The following is an 18,863-nucleotide window of genomic DNA, read 5'->3' as shown; positions in this document are numbered from 1 at the left end:
TTTTAAAATGAGAAGTAGGCGTTTAAAAAATCAAATATTATTCATTTTATTAAAATTTTTAATATTGAAGTTATGTTTAATTATTACTTTTTACAAAGATTATTTAGAATTTGAACTTCCTTTCTTAAATATGATTTATCCATCAACATTTAAAAACTATCGATATCACTTAACTTGCTAATTTACCGAATTTGAAATCCTTATTAGAGTATTTTCTTCCTCTCTCCAAACCACATTTGTTAATTCTAATTCTTATTATTTTATGCAATATATTGATTTTCCACTCGGTGTTCAGATGTCTGATTAGATTCGATGAAATCCTACATTAGAAGGTAAACCACATTCTAACAAAAGCGACTCCACACTTTTCTCAAACTTAAAATCTTTAATTAAAAATAAAAAAATACTCATCACTCCACCATAAACCTTCTCGAACTCGAGACCTCTAGTCGCAACATATAACATTCACATTCGTTAACTTTAATGGTAGTATTATTTTATTTTGTAAATATGATCATCTCATTTTTTCTGAGCAAAACCCTATTCCCCTTTTGTTGGGTTTTCCACCAAAGAAATACGTCATTATACCTCACGCACACCCTCTATATAAATTAAATCTCAATTTTTTTTCATAATCTTTGATTAAAAAAGATTAGATTTTGGCAATAGAGGAGACACGGAGCGTAGAGGAATCCATGGCTACGGACCACTCTGATGATTTAGACCAACTTCTTGACAGTAAGTAGCCACACCCTTTACCCTTTTCGACCAATTTCTTTCTATTAACCTGTTTCTTGCATATAGAGTCGGTTGCTTTGGAGTGAACACAGTGTTTGATATTAATGTTTTTTCAAAAAATAAAACACCGAAAGCAGCAGTTATAGGATAAGTGTTTGAATTTGAGGAGAAGATGTAGGTCAATTTGAATTGAATTTTGATTGGAAATTCATTATTTTTAGGTGCTTTGGATGATTTTCAGAGCCTCAATCTCACTTCTGCTTCTCAAAGGTTTTTTCTGCTTTCTCTTATGGCATGTAAATCTTTACTTATGTTTTAGCTAATGGGGTTTGAATTTTGAGCTGTGATTGAAAAGGGTTGATTTTGATTGTAGAAATGGGGATGGAGAGGGAAAGAAAGAGAGTTCTTGTATGCCTAGTGAGGTTCAAGGGCTTGGGATGTCGTTGCCTGATTTGAAAGCTAAGAAGAAGGGGAAGCAAAAGGCTGCGAAGGAGACAAAGGACTCGCATGTCTCGGAAGCTCTTGATAAGCTTAGAGAGCAGACTAGAGAAGCTGTTAAAGGATTGGAATCAGTGGCAGGGCCGAGACCCGGTGTGGAGACCTTTGGAAGTGATCCAATGATGGAGGATTGGGTCAAACAGTTTGAGGAGCTGGCTGGTTCTCAGGTATATTTCTTAAGCTCTTTGAATGTTTACGCTTGTTGCTTTTTTCTCTAATGAACAGTGCCCCACTTTGTGGGATTATACTGGGTATGCTGTTGTATTGAACAGTGAATATTGAAACTGCAAAATTTACATCTCTTATGAAGCTTCATAGTTGTGTGTGAAGTCCCTTTCAGAAAATTTACGTAATGATGAGACATTTGGTTCTCCTACATACTGGATGTTTGGGAAAGGGAAGGGGGTGATGAGAAAAGAGTATGTTAATATATTGATATAGTTAATAGAAATTTTTTTGCTTAATTATAAACATAATTAATATTTTCAGCTGACTAAATGATTGCTTCTATGCATGGGAAACTTTTGGTAATGAATTGATATAAGATCTCAAGGCTTTCCATGATTTAAACATTCTGCAGATTGTGGAAGTTGTTGTAGTCTTGTGTTCAGTTGGCCTGTTTAGTATGCTTGGACCGACATATAAATTGTATAAATCAGTGTGACTCGCATATGTTGAACCGTCCTTATCAAAAATAAAATAAAATTTGCATATGTAGACCAGTGGACTAAGGAAGCTGAATGAAACTTCTTGTTCCAAAGACTGAATTTCATCAAACTGTTTGGTCTTGACCAAATCCTCCAAAGTAGAGAACTGCCACCCTTCTAAAGACCCATTGGAGGAATCTAGCCAGAAGTTGCCCCTTTTCAAGCCTGTTACATTCTTAGGTCCTATTCCCTCTACTTTGGAATTTCTCATTTCACCATTGATCTATATGGTACTTTACTTTTAATCTCTAGCTGTTTTGACTTCATTATTTTTTTTCCTGATAAGGAATATGTTGTGATTATTAACATTCAGTTTTGAGTAGATGCTCTGTTTCATCTTCTTGATTCTTTCTATTTAATAATGCAAAAGAAGTACAGTTTTGGGTCAGATAAGAACAATGTTGGACCGTTAAGAGCAAAGTGCTGAGATAGCTTTGTCATTGGCTGGAGTGGGGGACAATATTGGAATGTTAATTACATTAGTCCTTAAAAATAGAGGTGAACAATATTGAACATGATGAAACATTTGAATGCGTTGAATGAGAAATGTAGTAGTGAATAGCTCCTAAAATTTTCAATTCCTTTGTTTTCTGTTCATTTTCTGCAATCATCCAGAATATCCATGTAGGGACTAAGCATACACTCTAGTGCATATATTATTCTTATATGTTGCTTCTTCTCACTTGTTTGGAATGGATTTGTAACTATTTTGATTGACTAATTGCTAGGACATGGAGTCTATTGTAGAGACCATGATGCAGCAGCTTCTTTCAAAGGAAATTCTTCATGAACCTATGAGAGAAATTGGAGAAAGATATCCAAAATGGTTGCAAGACAATAAAGCCAAGTTAAGCAGTGAAGAATATGAACGTTACAGGCACCAGTATGAACATATCAGAGATCTAAACGAAGTCTATGAAACTGAGCCAAGCAACTTTAACAAAATTGTTGAGCTTATGCAGAAAATGCAAGAATGTGGCCAACCACCAAACGATATAGTGCAGGAACTTGCTCCGGACTTTGATATATCAACTCTTGGACAACTGTAAGTGCTCCAGCATCTTCAGAATTTCATTCAAATTAAGTTGTCTGGGTGTTGATTTATTGGTAGTAGTTAAATGCTGGAATCATGCCCGTTTTCCTCGTTTTACCTGGAGATTGTAGGCATTTAAGCTTTTGGCCTATACATATTTGCCTAAAGATGATGGACTCGAAGCATGCAAATATCTTTTGTAATCTATATTTAAATCTAAGCGCAGATCATGTGTCAACTGTATTACCTTATGATAGGATCCTATCAAAGCCTGAAAGTTCCACCTCTTGGCTCAAACTTTTTGACTAAACGAACCACTCCTACAAAACTCAAATGCAGTCTGATCAAGATATCCTTTTTTCTTGTGATACTGGTAATACCGCTTTATGTGAGCCAACTCTTAGATTAAACCACCATAAGATTTCTGTTAATTTTGATGCTGAAGGGTGGAGATATTAAGTCTTAGTCCCTTTGTCTCAATTTATGTGGCACACTTTTTTTTTAGTCGGTCCCAAAAAAAATGTCACCTTTTTATAATTAGAAACAACTCAACTTTAATATTCCCCAATTACCCTTAGTAAAATAAGTGTTAGCCACACAAATGTCTAAGGTTTGTTTTATACCACAAATTTCGGAAGTCTTTTTTTCTTGAACTTTGTGCTTAAGTCAAAGGGTGCCACATAAATTACGATAGAAGGAGTACTATTTACAGGGAAAACCTATTGAGGCAAGTTAATGAAACAATACAGACGAGGAAAACCGTATTTTGGTGGTTGGACAACGGTTGCAATTTACAACTAGGATGTTAATGGACGTACTTGTTAATACCTTCAGCTTCAACAGTAAAAAGTTCATGTGAAATATGAAATCGTGCAGATTTTTATAAGGATTCTTTTGCTTATTTGCTTTAACCTTAACAGCAAGCATGTACACTTCTCAGCCACCCTTTCTCTTCCCTCTCCTATAGAGAGCTACGTTATAATGTTCAAAATTTTCTTTGGACTGTATCCCACGTGACAACTCTCCCAGCTTCAAAAGCGAAAACAGCTGCCTAAAGAACCTTGTGCTACATTGTAAAGGAAGAACAAAATTGATGGCATATGTTAGAAGATTGGGAGAATTCCTCAGTGTGTCCACCATTGTTCTGATGATTTCTGAATCTTTGGTGCAAACACACATGTTTCTTGGAAATGAGCCCTCTTCTTCATTTGAAGACGTTTTTGTTTTCATGTCTTATCACTGAATCTGCATGAAAATGAAACCCCTCTAACTGTTTTGATGTTTAGCAGTATCTTTAATTGTGATTGAGCAGTTTTTCTTCTTATGGTTTACAGATCACCGGAGATGCTTGAGTCCCAACAGAACTGCTGTACTATGTGAAGACACCCTCGGCTTGACTATCCCACCGCCGTCCACCTTGCTCCTTAAGTTGGTTCTTTTACCATTGTAAACAATATACATAGAACACAAGTTATTTTTGGTATGAAATTTGATTGTGAGGTTCTCTTCTTTCTAATAAGTAATAAGCATTGCATTCTTTTCTTTCTTTTTGGTGTTCGTCTAGTGCGTACCTTTCCATACATGAAATCTTCAAAATTCTCGAGATTGGAGGACAAAGTATCGACAATTCTTTAAATGTATGAAAAAGGAAAATGAATAATCTCAGACTTTGTTCATTACTTCACCAGGACTTAATATTTACACTGTTAGCATACATAACGTAAATCCATGAATAAATTTTAAAGAACCTATTCAACATACATTGTAGCAACAGAAATAATCAAGTGAAACAATCTTTTTCGTGGAGTAGCAGTCAAGAGACCAGAGATAGTCCATGTATAACACAAAACATCTTCCCAATTCTAAACCCACTCACAGAATTCCTTTCTAATTAAGAGCACAGACTGAAGCAGCTAGCTAGGATGGCACAAGCAGACCCCAAGTCTGCTAAGCAAAACGTTTGGAGATGTTTCTGAAGCATTAGTTCTCCTGTTGATTCCTTCAACTTTTTGACTTTCAATACAGTTTGTTAGAACCAGCAGGTGCTGTAGATTCACTTATCTTGGGCAAGAATCCTTCCCTCTCAAGTGAAACATGAAGAGAACACTTGATTTTAACCAATGCCATCCATAATGCTGGAGAAGCACAGAAGGCGTATGTAAATACAGCCATTGCTCTTACAACACCGTCGTTGTACCAAGGGTAAGCCATCACCAAAAGGACCCCAAGGATTCCAACCCATGGGACTAAAACAGGTAGCATCGGCAAAAGAAATGCATTCACTGTTATACAGGATAGTGAAAAAGAGCCGAGTAAGTAGAGACTCCAGCCAACTAGTGGATGAACTGTACAAGGAATCACGAAGAAAGGAACTGTGTAGGCAGCAAGAATGGACCATATAGCAATCAATTTAAGGCCAGTTCGTAGTAAGAAGGCACTCTTGCTATCATCATGGCGATAGCACAACTTTGATAAATTTGGGCGTGCGAGGCGTGTCACTGCAATTATTCCTAGGTAAAATATAGATTGGATCAACACTGCTATCATCTCAGCACCATACCTGCCAAATACCAAACAGGTAAATTGCTATTGTCAGCATAAGAAGTCTCAGGTTATAACTAAAAAGTACAAAAAAACCTGCAGTTTCTGAGTGCACTTCAGGAAGAAATTAACGTGTTCAGTAACAGGAATGAAAGAAGTAATCAATATCATGGTATTTTCTAAAAATGTCGGGGTTGCATAAAATACTGCAGTTAGATATGCAATTCAGGTAGAAGACAGAAATGTTCAGCGAAAAGAAGAAACAGGAGTTCTCTTTCAGTTCATTTTGTTAACTGATTGGCAACAACAATCTCCAGAGGAGTAAGATGATCAATCAAAGAAACCTTTCAGGTATATGTTACACAAAGCAAAAAGGGTTCTAAACATTACACAAAGCAAAACAGGTTCTAATCTTACCCAACAGTTAGACGTCGCTGTTCATGCCACTGGATGCCCAAGGGTAAGACAGGCCATGACCACCAATACCATGGTTTTAACCATGGAGCACCGGGAAATGTAATGACACTATTAGGTCCACAAGGTACCGACCAATGGAGTTTGAGATCTAAAGAATTAAAAGTAGACAATCATTATAACTTGTTGTGAAATATGATGAACTTTGTTCAGTTAACACGCTAAGAGTCTCAAACTTACAATAATAAGATGCGTCCATTTGGTATCCTAGAGGAAGCCTGTAACTTCCCTGGAGCTGGGTACCATTAAGAGGAGGGTGGAACATTGGCCGATCAAGTAAATCTGGGAAGTGGCCTCCAATAAAACCTTGGTCTGCACCATCTTGATTTTCCCTCCCAATCTCTATCTCATGGATCATGTCATTGAACACCTTTTTTGATGGCTGCAATTTAGCTTTTGTAAGTAAAATGTAGATTTCAAATTCTAATCCCATATCTCTAGTTAGACAAGAGGAGTAGCTAACATAAGCAAATTAATCTGTCAGGAAAAGAATACTATTGAAAATCGAATTCTGTTACCTGCAATACAAAGAGACCAGTGTGGAAGATGCAGGGATTAATGAAGACAGCACAAAACTGGCCACATTGGAACAGTTCATCAGTTTTCTGGAGGAAAAGGTTGTCAGCATCAAGCATGACAACCCTGTCATAATTTACGAGGCTCCACGCATAAAGTTTGTTCAGTGTGAGCTTGAATCTCCAATTAGGGTTGATACAATACGGATTGTTCAGATTTTTAACTCTCACCACCTTAGCACCATCTTCCTGTTCTCTGCATACCAAGAACATAAAGGATTACTACTTCATTTTCAAGGTTCATATAGTTTTTACATGACATGGATATCTTTGTCACACATTTCCCCCACAAGTGACTACGTGCATCATCTAAGTTTGAGGTCGTTATATGAATCCTAGTTGTCCTTATCGCAACATTTAAATCCGGCTCAGTTCAATAATAACTTTGGTAAACTATCTTAGCTAAAAATGAAACATAACAAATGAATTTATCCAAGTTGCAATGTAAAATGACTGCTAGGCCTTACAAAGGCATCAAATAAGCGATCACTTATCAGATAAAATTGTCCATTGGTTTATGCTAATCCCTTTCACAATATAATATTCATGAATCACGATAAAGTTACAATTCAATTGCCAGATTTTTAAACATAACATGAGAATCCACTTTAGGTCCCCACTATGATAGGGAACCTGAAATAAACTTACTTAAAATATTACCGAAAGGCAACTTTGTATTAAACACAAAGTGCAAACAAATATTCTAATGAAGTAAACACTTTTGATTACTGTTAAGTAACACAACCAGCCTACTCTGCTTTCTAATATTGTACCAAAAAGAAGAAGAAGAAGAATAAACTAGTAACTTCATCCGTATACAACAACAAAAACAAATGCATGTGTTATGGGTAGTCCCACAAGTGAGGCTTGACAAGATTGGTGTGTACGTAGTCTTATCCGTATCAGACAAATAAACTAATATGGATTAACATATACTAGATAGAATAAGCACATGACATATGGACCATTAGAACTTGTAGATTAGTTCATACTTGGGTAAATCTTATCATGTGACAAGAAATAAATTTTATCTTGAGTATCAATAATGTTTTTTTTTTTTTTGGAACTCTTTAAGACCAATTTTTCACCTGCCATATTAAGGCCATAAGTTTAAAAAATTCTATTTATTTTATTAAATTCTGTGTTAAATCATCAAAACTAGAAAAATAAATTAAACAGGCTAAGAGTATCATTCTCGGGTCCCAAGTTCACTAACCAAAGTCACATGGTCCAGCAGTGCCTCGAGTGACTTCCCAAAAGCATTGAAGAAGTGGCCATATATTATATTAGTAGTGGAAAGAACAAATTAAAGGGCAAGGTGCACTTCCTAGAAGCAACCCATCCAACCAAAATTTGGCTCTGTGTCAGAAAAACTTATCTTTATTCTACTTATTATATGTCAGATAGCACTATAATAATTTTGAAATAAACCACTTTTTTACTACAAAGTTGTCACTTTTTTTCTTTTACAGCCAAGAGATATGCACGATTTTCAACTCAATGGTAATATGTTTGTCCAAGAGATATTATTTTTGGTGACTAGACCAAAGGGTTGGTGCACTATTACCAGTGGCGGATGTAGAGTGTGTCCAGGGGGTCATCCGGCCCCCCTCGGAAAAAAAATTACACTATATATATAAGATCAATTTTTTTGTGTACGTGTATATATTTAAAATTGAACCCCCTGAGCATATGTCAAAGGAGTAGCTCAATGGTTTATGGGGTTCAGGATTTTGCCTATATGTGAGCTTTTGGGTCACAAGTTCGATTCCAGGCAACAACAACAGTTTTTTATTTGAACCCCCTTGATAGAATTCCTGCCTCCGCCACTGACTATTACTCATATATTTGCTATTCTTAAATCATAAAAAAGAATGATGCTGCAACAATTTAATATAATTACTATCCACATTTACACCAATTAATCGAAGTTTTTTACAATGGTAAGTCCTTCATTTTTAATTGAAGGATTCAAGCTCGAGCCCTCAATAATATAAAGTCATCTTTGTTAGAAGCACTTAATCTCCTAGTACGAATTTAAATTAATCAGATCCTAAAATAAATACGGAACACCAAATGAGAAATAATTGGTAGTCTTATCACTTCACGTCAATTATGCAAATCCTAAAAAAGCTAAAACAAATATCCTAATTATATCATGTCCGTCTTTGATTATCGTCACATAGCATGGAACACATAAAATATCTTGGCCGTGCCAGCTTATTTTTAAGCTGGCAAAAATAAAATTAATCAAGTAGTTTCCTAATTTGCCCCTCCCTTTCACGTGTACCGAAGCCATTATGCAAAATTCTTACTTATTTAATTAGGAAATTACAAATAAGATGGCTTCCACGTCCCACTTATAATCCTTATCAAGTCTTTGGCTTTTTATCAGCTTGGCGTGGGCCCAACAAGCACAAGCTCAAAACCCCCAAAAGTAGATGAGAATGCTACCAAATTTATTCAAAATTCAATAACGGAAAGAAGTATTGAAAAAAATATCAAGGTAACAAAATTCTAGTTTATTTGACTTAAAAAGGTTGTAATAAAGTGATAAATATAGAAATCTCGAATTTGAATCTCGTATAAAATCGTATGTATTGATGAGCGTTTTAGACCAGCTCCAATATGGCCAAAGTTCATACCAAGCAAAGTCATAATTGTAAACAAGAACAAAAGTATTTTTATAAAGTACGAATCTATAGGAGAGTTTCAATAAATGTAATACTCCCTCCGTCCCATTTTATATGATGTACTTTGATTTGGCACAAACTTTAAGAAAAATGGAAAGACTTTTAAAACTTGTGGTCCAAAATGAATGATAGAAATTTGTGTGGTTGTAAATCATTTCATTAAGGGTAAAAAAGACATTTTATAGGCAAATTGTTACTTAAAATAGAAATGTGTCATTCTTTTTGGGACTGACTAAAAAGGAAAGTAAGTCATATAAATTGGGACAGAGGGAGTATAAAATTACCAGATTCATTTGCAACGGTAGAACTAAAAATGACTGGGGAAGTATATTTTTCGGGCAATAATGTTATGTATCGTATCTACGTACCTGACAGCCACTAAAACACGCCCAAGGTGACAGCGCATTTTAGCAGAAAACCACCAAAAGACAATAAATGGAGACAAGGGGAAAAATGAAAACTTACAGAGTTTGAACCCAGCGAAGAGGAACGTCAAGTGAAGCAATAACGACGAGATCGGCTTCAACTCCTAGCCGGGTAAGTGATCGGAGCATTACTCGAGTCGCCACGTAGAACTCGTAGTCCCTCGGAGTTCCCATATACATCATAGTCGCATACGCATTTCTGTTTACCCCTTTTAACGTCGTCGTTTCAGCCCCAATAGTCGCCGTCGTTGCTATCAACAATACCAACAACAAGTCCACCCGCCCTATCATCTTCTCTGTTTTTCTCTTTCCTCCAAATTAAAAATCTCAACTAATTAATTACAAATCTTCAAAAACTTGTGATGTTTTTCACATGACATTGTCTACTGTCTAGTACTTCTAGCTAGAAATAACGGTGTGCGTTCAAACTTTCACCGGGAAAAAAAGAAGATTCCGGTGAAACAATGGCCGCAGTCCCTGTGTCTTAGCTTTGATCAACTGAACAATTTTTAAAAGAATATCAACAACAAAAAAGAAGATCTAGGAGCTGATAAATAGAAGAGTATGGAATAAAGTTGAAGGAGTTTATGGAAATGAACAGCTTTTTATAGAATTGGTAATTTTCAAATCCTTTTGTTTTTGAGATACATGTGGGACTCATACCTGCATGTTGAAAGTTGTGCTCGTTTCTCAAAGTTGACTAGATGGCATCAATGTAATGGTTAATTTCTTATTACGTGGCAAAGATATTTTTGTCTTAAATATGTAAGTCCTTATTAAATTTCTGTTTTTTTAAACTCTATTTTTTTTAAAAAAAATATCTCTTATTTTTTTTTATGTGACAGGTTTAAGATCATAAAATTAAGTAATCTATTATTTTTATTTAGTCTATGTATTTTTAATTTAAGATTATAGGATTTAAATAATTTTTTATCTTCTTAAAATTTATATCAAGTTAAACTAGACAATAATTGAAGAATTATAATATCAATAATATAGAGAATAACTAACCATTTTTGACTTTTTTTTCCCATTCTACAATGGGAATAGACCAGCTACTTTCTATATAAAAGAGATAAACGTTTTGAAATAAGAGTTTATTTGGATAGGTTTATAAAAAGTAATATATTATTAATCATAATTATTTTTAATATATTTTTTAAAATATTAAATTTATTATATAAAATAATAATATAATATAATGGTCATTTTGTTTATTATCCTTAAAAATTTATTTAATTGGATAAATAAAAATGAACGGAGGAAGTAGTACTCATTTGATTTTTGAACCATTCCATTAACTGTTTATGATTTTGTGTTGAATACTTTGATTCAGTCCTGCTATGGGCATTTAATAGTACTAATAATGAATAGATTTATTTATTTTTCTTTTTAAAAAAGTTATATTTGCTCTAAACTGGAATCCACCACCTTCATGGCCAAGTGGCAATTTTTTGACACACAATTTATAAATTAATAAGGATCGTTATAATCTTGAATTGGAATACCCTAACCCATCCATTTCAAATTATCAATTATTTTTTTACACATCTTTTAAAAAATACTTCATTAATTAGGAGAAATTTTAGTTATATATCTTTATTTATGTTTTTAGAATTTAATCTTTCTTAGTTGAAATTTATTCTAATTTAATTTCTTCATAATTGAAATATTTATAATTTTAAGAATGATAGTTACTGATGTTACAATTAAAAGAGTAATTAATTGTATTTATAAATTTTTAATATTATAAATATGAAAAATTATGCTAAAAATAATGATAAAATAAATTGAGAGAGTATGCAAGTGGATCATTACGAATTGAGATGGTGGACTTTTGAATATTTGTGAAAAAAAGACAAAATTGGGAAGACGCAAGTGGAGTAGGAAGCACCGCAGTAACTGTGATTTGTGTGCCTCCTGCCAAACTACTTGTTTGACATTTTTGGTAATTACATCATTATTTTACTTTTAAAATTTAACTATATATTAAATTTCATAATAATAATAATAATCTATAAATATTGTTTAATGGTTATTTTATTGCATTTTAATGTTGGGAAATTTTTAATTTTTTTTTATATCCTCTTTATTAATGGCGGATCTAGCATTTTGTATAAGTGGGATCAATTAGTTAATAGCAATCGATAGCGATAATCAATAGTGTACAACGTCGAGCACAACAAATGATTTGCTTGTTATTTTTTATTTGTTCATTTTTTGAAAATAATATAACTTTTTTTACTACTCAACACTTCTTTTATTTAATGAAGTAGATAATTTTTTTTGAAAATTTACAAAAAAATTTATTTACTTTTATTTTAACTAAATCAAAGTAAACAAATAAACTATATATAATTTCAACGAAAATAGTGGCATGTTTTAGCATATATATAATTTAGCTTTGGCAAAAAGATATCATATAAAAATATATATAATTGATGATCAGTTATGACCTAATGGTTTGTTTAAATAATTAGTAGTTGGTTGAACATGTTATATATTATATTAATTATATGCGGCTGCGCCATTAGTTTTCAACCTTTAAATATTACTACTTGGCAAAAAAGAAAATGTTTTCATTTCCTTGATTGAGTTCTGATTTTTGGAAATAGCATGTGAACATAGTACGTAGTAAACGTAAGAAATACCAACAACAAAAAAGATAATTAAATTACAAAGTGAAAAACGAAAGAAGAGACAATATTCCAGAATATTTTATTCCAATTTGATTATGTTAACATTTAAAATGATACATATAAATTTTTTAAGGCATTTCACTAGAAGTAAAAGTAAGATTGTCAAATATAGTTAAATTAAAATCTTACTATAATCAAACTCTCCCTTATTATTATCCTAAATAAAATAATGAGTTTTTGACCAAAAACATCCTTAAACTATATCCCAAACTTAAGTTTCATCATCAAAGTATCATTATTAGCAGAAAACATCCTTCAAGTATTTAAAAGTGAACAATTTTCATCCTTCTGTTAGATATCGTCAAAAAACTAAGGGGTCCTACAAAAACATGAGCAGTTCACATGACTATCAACAAAAGTTTTCCTGCATAAATTCATTACCTGCTATAAGAAGTTCCTGAAAAAAATATTACAAATCTTAGACACTATTGCTTACTGAAACAAAAAATGTTTGGAAGGTGTGAGGATACATGATCTGCTCTTTTTCTTATTTAGTAACAAAACAAAGCTGGAGCTTAATTATCTTTACCTTTTTCATAGCCAAACTATATTTGATCAATAAATTTTTGGGCCAATCTGATATAGAAGTGATCAAAATATTGAATATGTCTTGCATTTGAGTTTCATTCTACATTATTAAGAAGTCTCCAATAAACGCCGCTTCTAGCATATTCAATTAAGAAGAAACAGAGTTCAACTAATAATATTTTTAATATCAAATTACATGAAAAATAAATGAAAAAAAAACTGTCAAATTAAAAGATTTTGCATAATGCTAAACTCAATTACCAAGTTCACGACAGTGTTTTTGGCGTATCTAAGAATAATAATTACGAAGGGATGACTTGATTTTTGTGGGATCTGTTAGTGTTCTGATAAATTCAAGAAGAAGGATGAAAATTGTTTACTTTTAAATACTTGAAGGATGTTTTATGCTAAAAATGATACTTTAAGGATTTAGTTTAAGTTTGGGGTATAGTGGAATGATGATTTTGGCCAAAAACTCGAAAATAATTGATAAAGTTGAAGTGTGACAACATATATGCACAGCATAACCATCATTATCTGCAATAAAAACTAGTGTAAATGATTAATTAATTGTTGTTTTGATCGTAATTAATTAGAAACACACACGGTTTCACTAATTAATTAATAATTTTAAAATAGACTCTTTCAAGTTTCAACCCAAAAAGGAACATTTCAAGTCATGGGTACTTATTCATTAATCTACACACTGCGTTTAAATTTGAGATGACCAAATCCAAATAAATCCATTTTCTTCATAACTTGTAAATATATCTCTATTTCCTACCCACCGTTGTAACTGGTTGACTTATTAAAAAAAAAAAAGTCTCGTATTCCTAATTATATGATTATGTCGTAAGTCGTTATATTTCTGACATCAAAATAACAAAGTATTATTTTTTGATATTAGTTTATATGTTTGCATCGTAATATCTACGAGTTATGTTATGAAACATATAAAATTATGTCATATGTGGGGAGGGTGTAAATTGTAATATATTTCTCAAAATATAATAATAATGAACCCACACACTCATTCTATCATCCCATATTAGTTAGTATTAATTTTTTCTATCTAAAACAGATAAAAGAACATATGTGCAAAAAAAGCATAATTCCAATTTCTGAAAACTAAATCAAAATTTTAAAAATACTATGCAATTTATGCTACATAACTTAATTGCTATAAAACTTATGTCGAACGAGATAAAAACATAATTTCAAAAGATAAAAATTCTAAAGTTACAATGTCGAATGAATTATATGTGAATAGATAGAGATACTTTAATCCACAATTATTTTCTTAAATGAATAACAAGTAAAAATTAATCACCTAAAATATGAGGAGCAAAAAATAAATAGCAGTCGAACGAGGGGTGAAGCAATTGACTAGGGGTCATTCACTGAATGCTCCTATCTTGGAGTGGTCTTTAATTTTTGCCATTTAAATTTGTGATTTTTAATATTATTCTTCTACACTTCATGAGTAATAAGACAAAAATAACCCTATTATTTTAAAAAAAATCTAAGGAAAACAAAATGCGCAAGACAATTTTTTTTTTTGCTTGGTACATGTTATTTATCCTCTATATATAGATATAAGTTCAGTGGTAAAATATTATAACATAAAAAGTTCATATGTTAAACTTATATCATATAGGGCATAATTTATGCTTTGCATATTTTATTTTTTTGTTTTAGGCATAACTTGTGTCTTGATGCATAAATTTAGTAGTATGTACTTCTTAATGTATAAAGTTCTAAAACAGCACTTATGCCTTGTAAGACATAACTTGTATCTTGAGATATAAATTCAATTTTAGAACAATATGCCTTAAAGAATTTCATACATTAAACTTATGTTGTAGGCATAACTTGTGCTTTGGAGCTTAAGTGTAGTAGTATGAACTTGTACCTTAGATATAGCACTGAACTTATGTTGTAGGTCAACCGTTTTCTAAAAAAGTTGCCTAGAGAAATTAAGTCATAAATTAAAGTAATTTGGATAATAATATTTTTATTTAATGAGAAATAGGAGTAAAACTTTAAAACCATTTTTTAAAAAAATAAATAATAATAAATAAATTAATAACTACGGGGCGTTGATGTACGTAGTGGGCTGCTTATGCCTCGTTGGGTTGGATTTTCCATCTTTAATTCCTCGGCCACTACATTGGGCTGCTCGAGTTGTTTCCAACAAATATGTGGTTTCTACGAGCTATTTTGGGAAAATTATGTAATTACATGATTTAAGATAACATACAATAATTTTTTAAAATTTCTACCATTTGAATTAATTATAAAAATCTCTTTTTTTCTTTTCTCTCTTAACATTGGAATACATCACTCCACCTTTATTAAATACATTATAATTTTGTTTGTATAGTACACTGTCACACGCAAAAGATTTCGAACTTGAGACCTCCATTATAGAATTGTCAAACCAAACCATCCGAGTACTCACTCTGATGGGTGGTTCGAAAAATCTTTGACCTACACAAATCTGTAACATTTGTCTTTGAATACAGTGTACGATGAAACTAAATATTCAATACTTTTTGTGTGTACAAAATAGAGAAAGTGGTGCATGATTATTTCACTACAGATCATTCAATCTTGAAAGGCCAATTATAAGGAACAAATGTTACAATCAGAAGATATAGGGTAGAAAATTAAATTGATCAACTTGTGCAATTGTTTATTAGAGCTTCTTGAGACATGTGACGATGCCAATTTTTCTAATATGTTGAAAATATTACTCTTAATATAAAATGAAATGAAAGTGCTTGGAAACTCCATTTTGTGTGGAATCTAATGCACGCGCCTCAAAGTAAGAAAGAGCAGCAGGAGGCAGGAACTTCACAGTTACTTCCTTATTCATTATTGATGAATGCCTTACTGTATTTAATCCCAATTCATGGAGACTATTCATCACTTCAAAATTAGAGCATGCCTTTCTTCAGGGGACTACTACTCTCAATGAAAAAACGTTTTTCCTCTGCCGATGCTGAAAGGCGGAAGAAAGAGCATGATTGTTATTTATGTTATCTCCTGTATTCAGGTTAATCAAAAATACAGAAACAGAAAAAAGATGAAATAGACAGAACGAATTTTAATCCGAGTCCACAGAAATCACTGTGTTTCCTTAAGAAATTTAATCCCCTCACTGTACCCGAGGTTGCAGATTAATTCCTCCCAAGATAAAACGGATTAACCTGTTAAAGAAGTAGCGGTACCTCAAACTTCAATAACTTCAGCGAACGCAAGAACAGCAACAAGAGCACACACAGACTCAGTCGATCGATAATTTTATTTATGCAAGAAAATGTATGCAGAGAGGAAATTTTTTTCAGTGTTTGAAAAAACGAAAAAGACCTCTTATTTATAGCCATTTGCAACAAGGAACACGTCTGTTCAGAAAAATCTGTTTAGACCCGTTTTTTCCATAACATTGTGTCCTTTGGGAAAAGTAACGTTTTTTCGGAAGGATTACCGTTTGGGAAAAGTAACGACTTTTCGGAAGGATTACCGTTAGACGTGAATTTCAAATAAATTCAGTTGCGCCAAAATTAATTATGTTAGTTAACTAACATTCTGAATTAATTTATAAGAGAAAGGAAATGATTTAACAAGATTGATTAAATCATTTTCCAAATCCAAATCCAAATCCAAAGCCGAAGCCGAGCCACGACGACGGCGCGAGGGGGTGGCACCTTCTTCTTAACCCTTTAAGAACTAAAGGAAGTGTATCCTAATATAAGGACAACAATTTCCTCTCTTCTACCAATATGGTAAAAATGACTTTTCATTTGCACTTTGCAATGACTTTTCATTTTTCAATCGGTATATTTGATATCTTTGAACCGTCGAGCTTTAGTGTATACCTAGACAACATAAGTCACACAATCAACCCTTGAACTGTTTTTGGTTCTCATTGTTTTGTTCGTTTCAGCCATGAACACATCTCGGTTAATAAGTGCTTAGAGAACTGGCCTTACCGGATTCTCCTTGAAGCGACTTATACTTCATACTTACATAGGTGGTTTCTAACTGTGTTATCCCGTAGATACACTATTTGATATACCCTGTATCAAACTTAGAAACCATTAAAAAGTCCTTATGCCTTTATCCTGGTTACTGAACATTGTCTCATCATGAGAATGGACATAAAATAAATTTTGACAATGTTGAACCGTCATTTTTGACTTTGTTTTATTTTCTTGAACCTAGATCTTGGGATCTCCAGTCTTCTAGGTAGAGTTACCGCCACGATGACTTGTTCTCGGCCATAGTCCCATTCCCGTCGATGATCTCTCAACTCCCTCTCTAGTTAGGCCTTTTGTAAGTGGATCCGACACATTATCCTTTGACTTTACATAGTCAATTGTGATAATTCCACTAGAGAGTAGTTGTCTAACAGAGTTATATCTTCGTCTTATGTGACGAGACTTCCCGTTATACATAACGCTTCCGGCCTTTCCTATTGCAGCTTGACTATTGCAGTGTATGCATATAGAGGCCATTAGTTTGGGCCAAAATGGAATATCTTCTAAGAAATTCCGGAGCCATTCAGCTTCTTCACCTGCCTTGTCTAAGGCGATGAATTCTGACTCCATTGTAGAGCGAGCTATACATGTTTGTTTGGATGATTTCCAAGATATTGCTCCTCCACCAATAGTGAAAACATATCCACTCGTGGATTTCGTTTCAGTTGACCCAGTAATCCAATTTGCATCACTATATCCTTCAAGAACTGCTGGATATTTGTTGTAATGCAAAGCATAGTTTTGAGTGTCTTCTAAGTACCCCAAAACTCTCTTCATTGCCAACCAATGATTTTGATTGGGATTACTTGTGTATCGACTCAGTTTACTTATAGCGCAGGCTATGTCTCGTCATGTACAATTCATGACATACATCAAACTTCCTTATACTCTGGCATAATCCAATTGAGACTCACTTTCCACATTTATTCTTAGCAAGATTAAGGTTCACATCAATTGGGGTCTTTCCCTTTTTGAAATTCAAATACTTGAACTTTTCAAGTACTTTTTGAATATAATGAGATTGAGACAATGCTAGACCGTTAGGAGTTTTGTGAATCTTTATTCCCAATATTAAATCGGCTACTCCTAGATCTTTCATATCAAACTTACTAGCAAACATACGCTTAGTAGCTTTTATATTGGCAATGTCCTTGCTCATTATCAGCATGTCATCCACATATAGGCATACAATGACTTCCTGATCCGTAGTGTCTTTAATGTAAACACATTTATCACACTCATTGATCTTAAATCCATTTGACAACATGGTTTGATCAAACTTTGCATGCCATTGTTTCGGTGCTTGTTTTAGTCCATAAAGTAACTTAACAAGTTTGCATACTTTCTTTTCTTTGCCGGGAACTACGAAGCCCTCAGGCTGTTCCATGTAGATTTCTTCCTCCAGCTCTCCATTTAAGAAGGCGGTTTTCACATCCATTTGATGGATTTCAAGACCGTATACTGCAGCTAGGGCAATTAACATCCGAATTGATGTAATCCTAGTCACTGGCGAGTATGTGTCAAAATAATCAAGACCTTCTTTCTGTCTAAAGCCTTTGACAACAAGTCTTGCTTTATATTTGTCAATAGTTCCATCATCTTTCATCTTCTTTTTGAAGATCCATTTTGAACCCAAGGGTTTGTTCCCTGGAGGAAGATCAACCAACTCCCAGGTATGATTGCTTAAGATTGATTCAATCTCACTATTGACAGCCTCCTTCCAAGACGTCGAGTCGCTAGACAACATCGCTTCCTTGAATGTTTGAGGCTCACTTTCAAGAAGGAATGTTACAAAATCATATCCAAATGAAGTAGATGTCCTTTGACGTTTACTGCGCCTTGGACTCTCTTCATTGGTTTCATTCTCTTTTGGTTCTTCTCGAGGTTGTTTAGACCCCCCACTAGATGA

The 18,863-nt window shown here is 33.3% G+C and overlaps 2 protein-coding genes across 2 annotated transcripts; one reads left to right on the top strand and one right to left on the bottom strand.

The window, feature by feature from the left end:
• The first annotated feature begins 523 nt into the window (after window positions 1-523).
• Window positions 524-4,502, top strand: LOC102601039 (peroxisome biogenesis protein 19-2-like). The gene is made up of 5 exons (XM_006367541.2): window positions 524-738; window positions 960-1,008; window positions 1,112-1,403; window positions 2,672-2,988; window positions 4,311-4,502. The coding sequence occupies exons 1-5, from the start codon at window positions 696-698 to the stop codon at window positions 4,354-4,356; spliced, it is 747 nt and encodes a 248-aa protein (XP_006367603.1). The 5' UTR covers window positions 524-695; the 3' UTR covers window positions 4,357-4,502.
• A 127-nt stretch (window positions 4,503-4,629) lies between these two features.
• LOC102600686 (putative glucuronosyltransferase PGSIP8) lies at window positions 4,630-10,295 on the bottom strand. Its single transcript, XM_006367540.2, has 5 exons — window positions 9,725-10,295; window positions 6,510-6,762; window positions 6,172-6,373; window positions 5,935-6,082; window positions 4,630-5,536 (listed from the first exon to the last, which is right to left on the bottom strand). The coding sequence occupies exons 1-5, from the start codon at window positions 9,973-9,975 to the stop codon at window positions 4,993-4,995; spliced, it is 1,398 nt and encodes a 465-aa protein (XP_006367602.1). The 5' UTR covers window positions 9,976-10,295; the 3' UTR covers window positions 4,630-4,992.
• Window positions 10,296-18,863: the final 8,568 nt, after the last annotated feature.

Source organism: Solanum tuberosum, unplaced genomic scaffold, assembly GCF_000226075.1.
Source record: "Solanum tuberosum cultivar DM 1-3 516 R44 unplaced genomic scaffold, SolTub_3.0 scf00772, whole genome shotgun sequence".
Classification (NCBI taxonomy): domain Eukaryota; kingdom Viridiplantae; phylum Streptophyta; class Magnoliopsida; order Solanales; family Solanaceae; genus Solanum; species Solanum tuberosum.
This window is presented reverse-complemented; position numbering and strand designations above follow the sequence as displayed.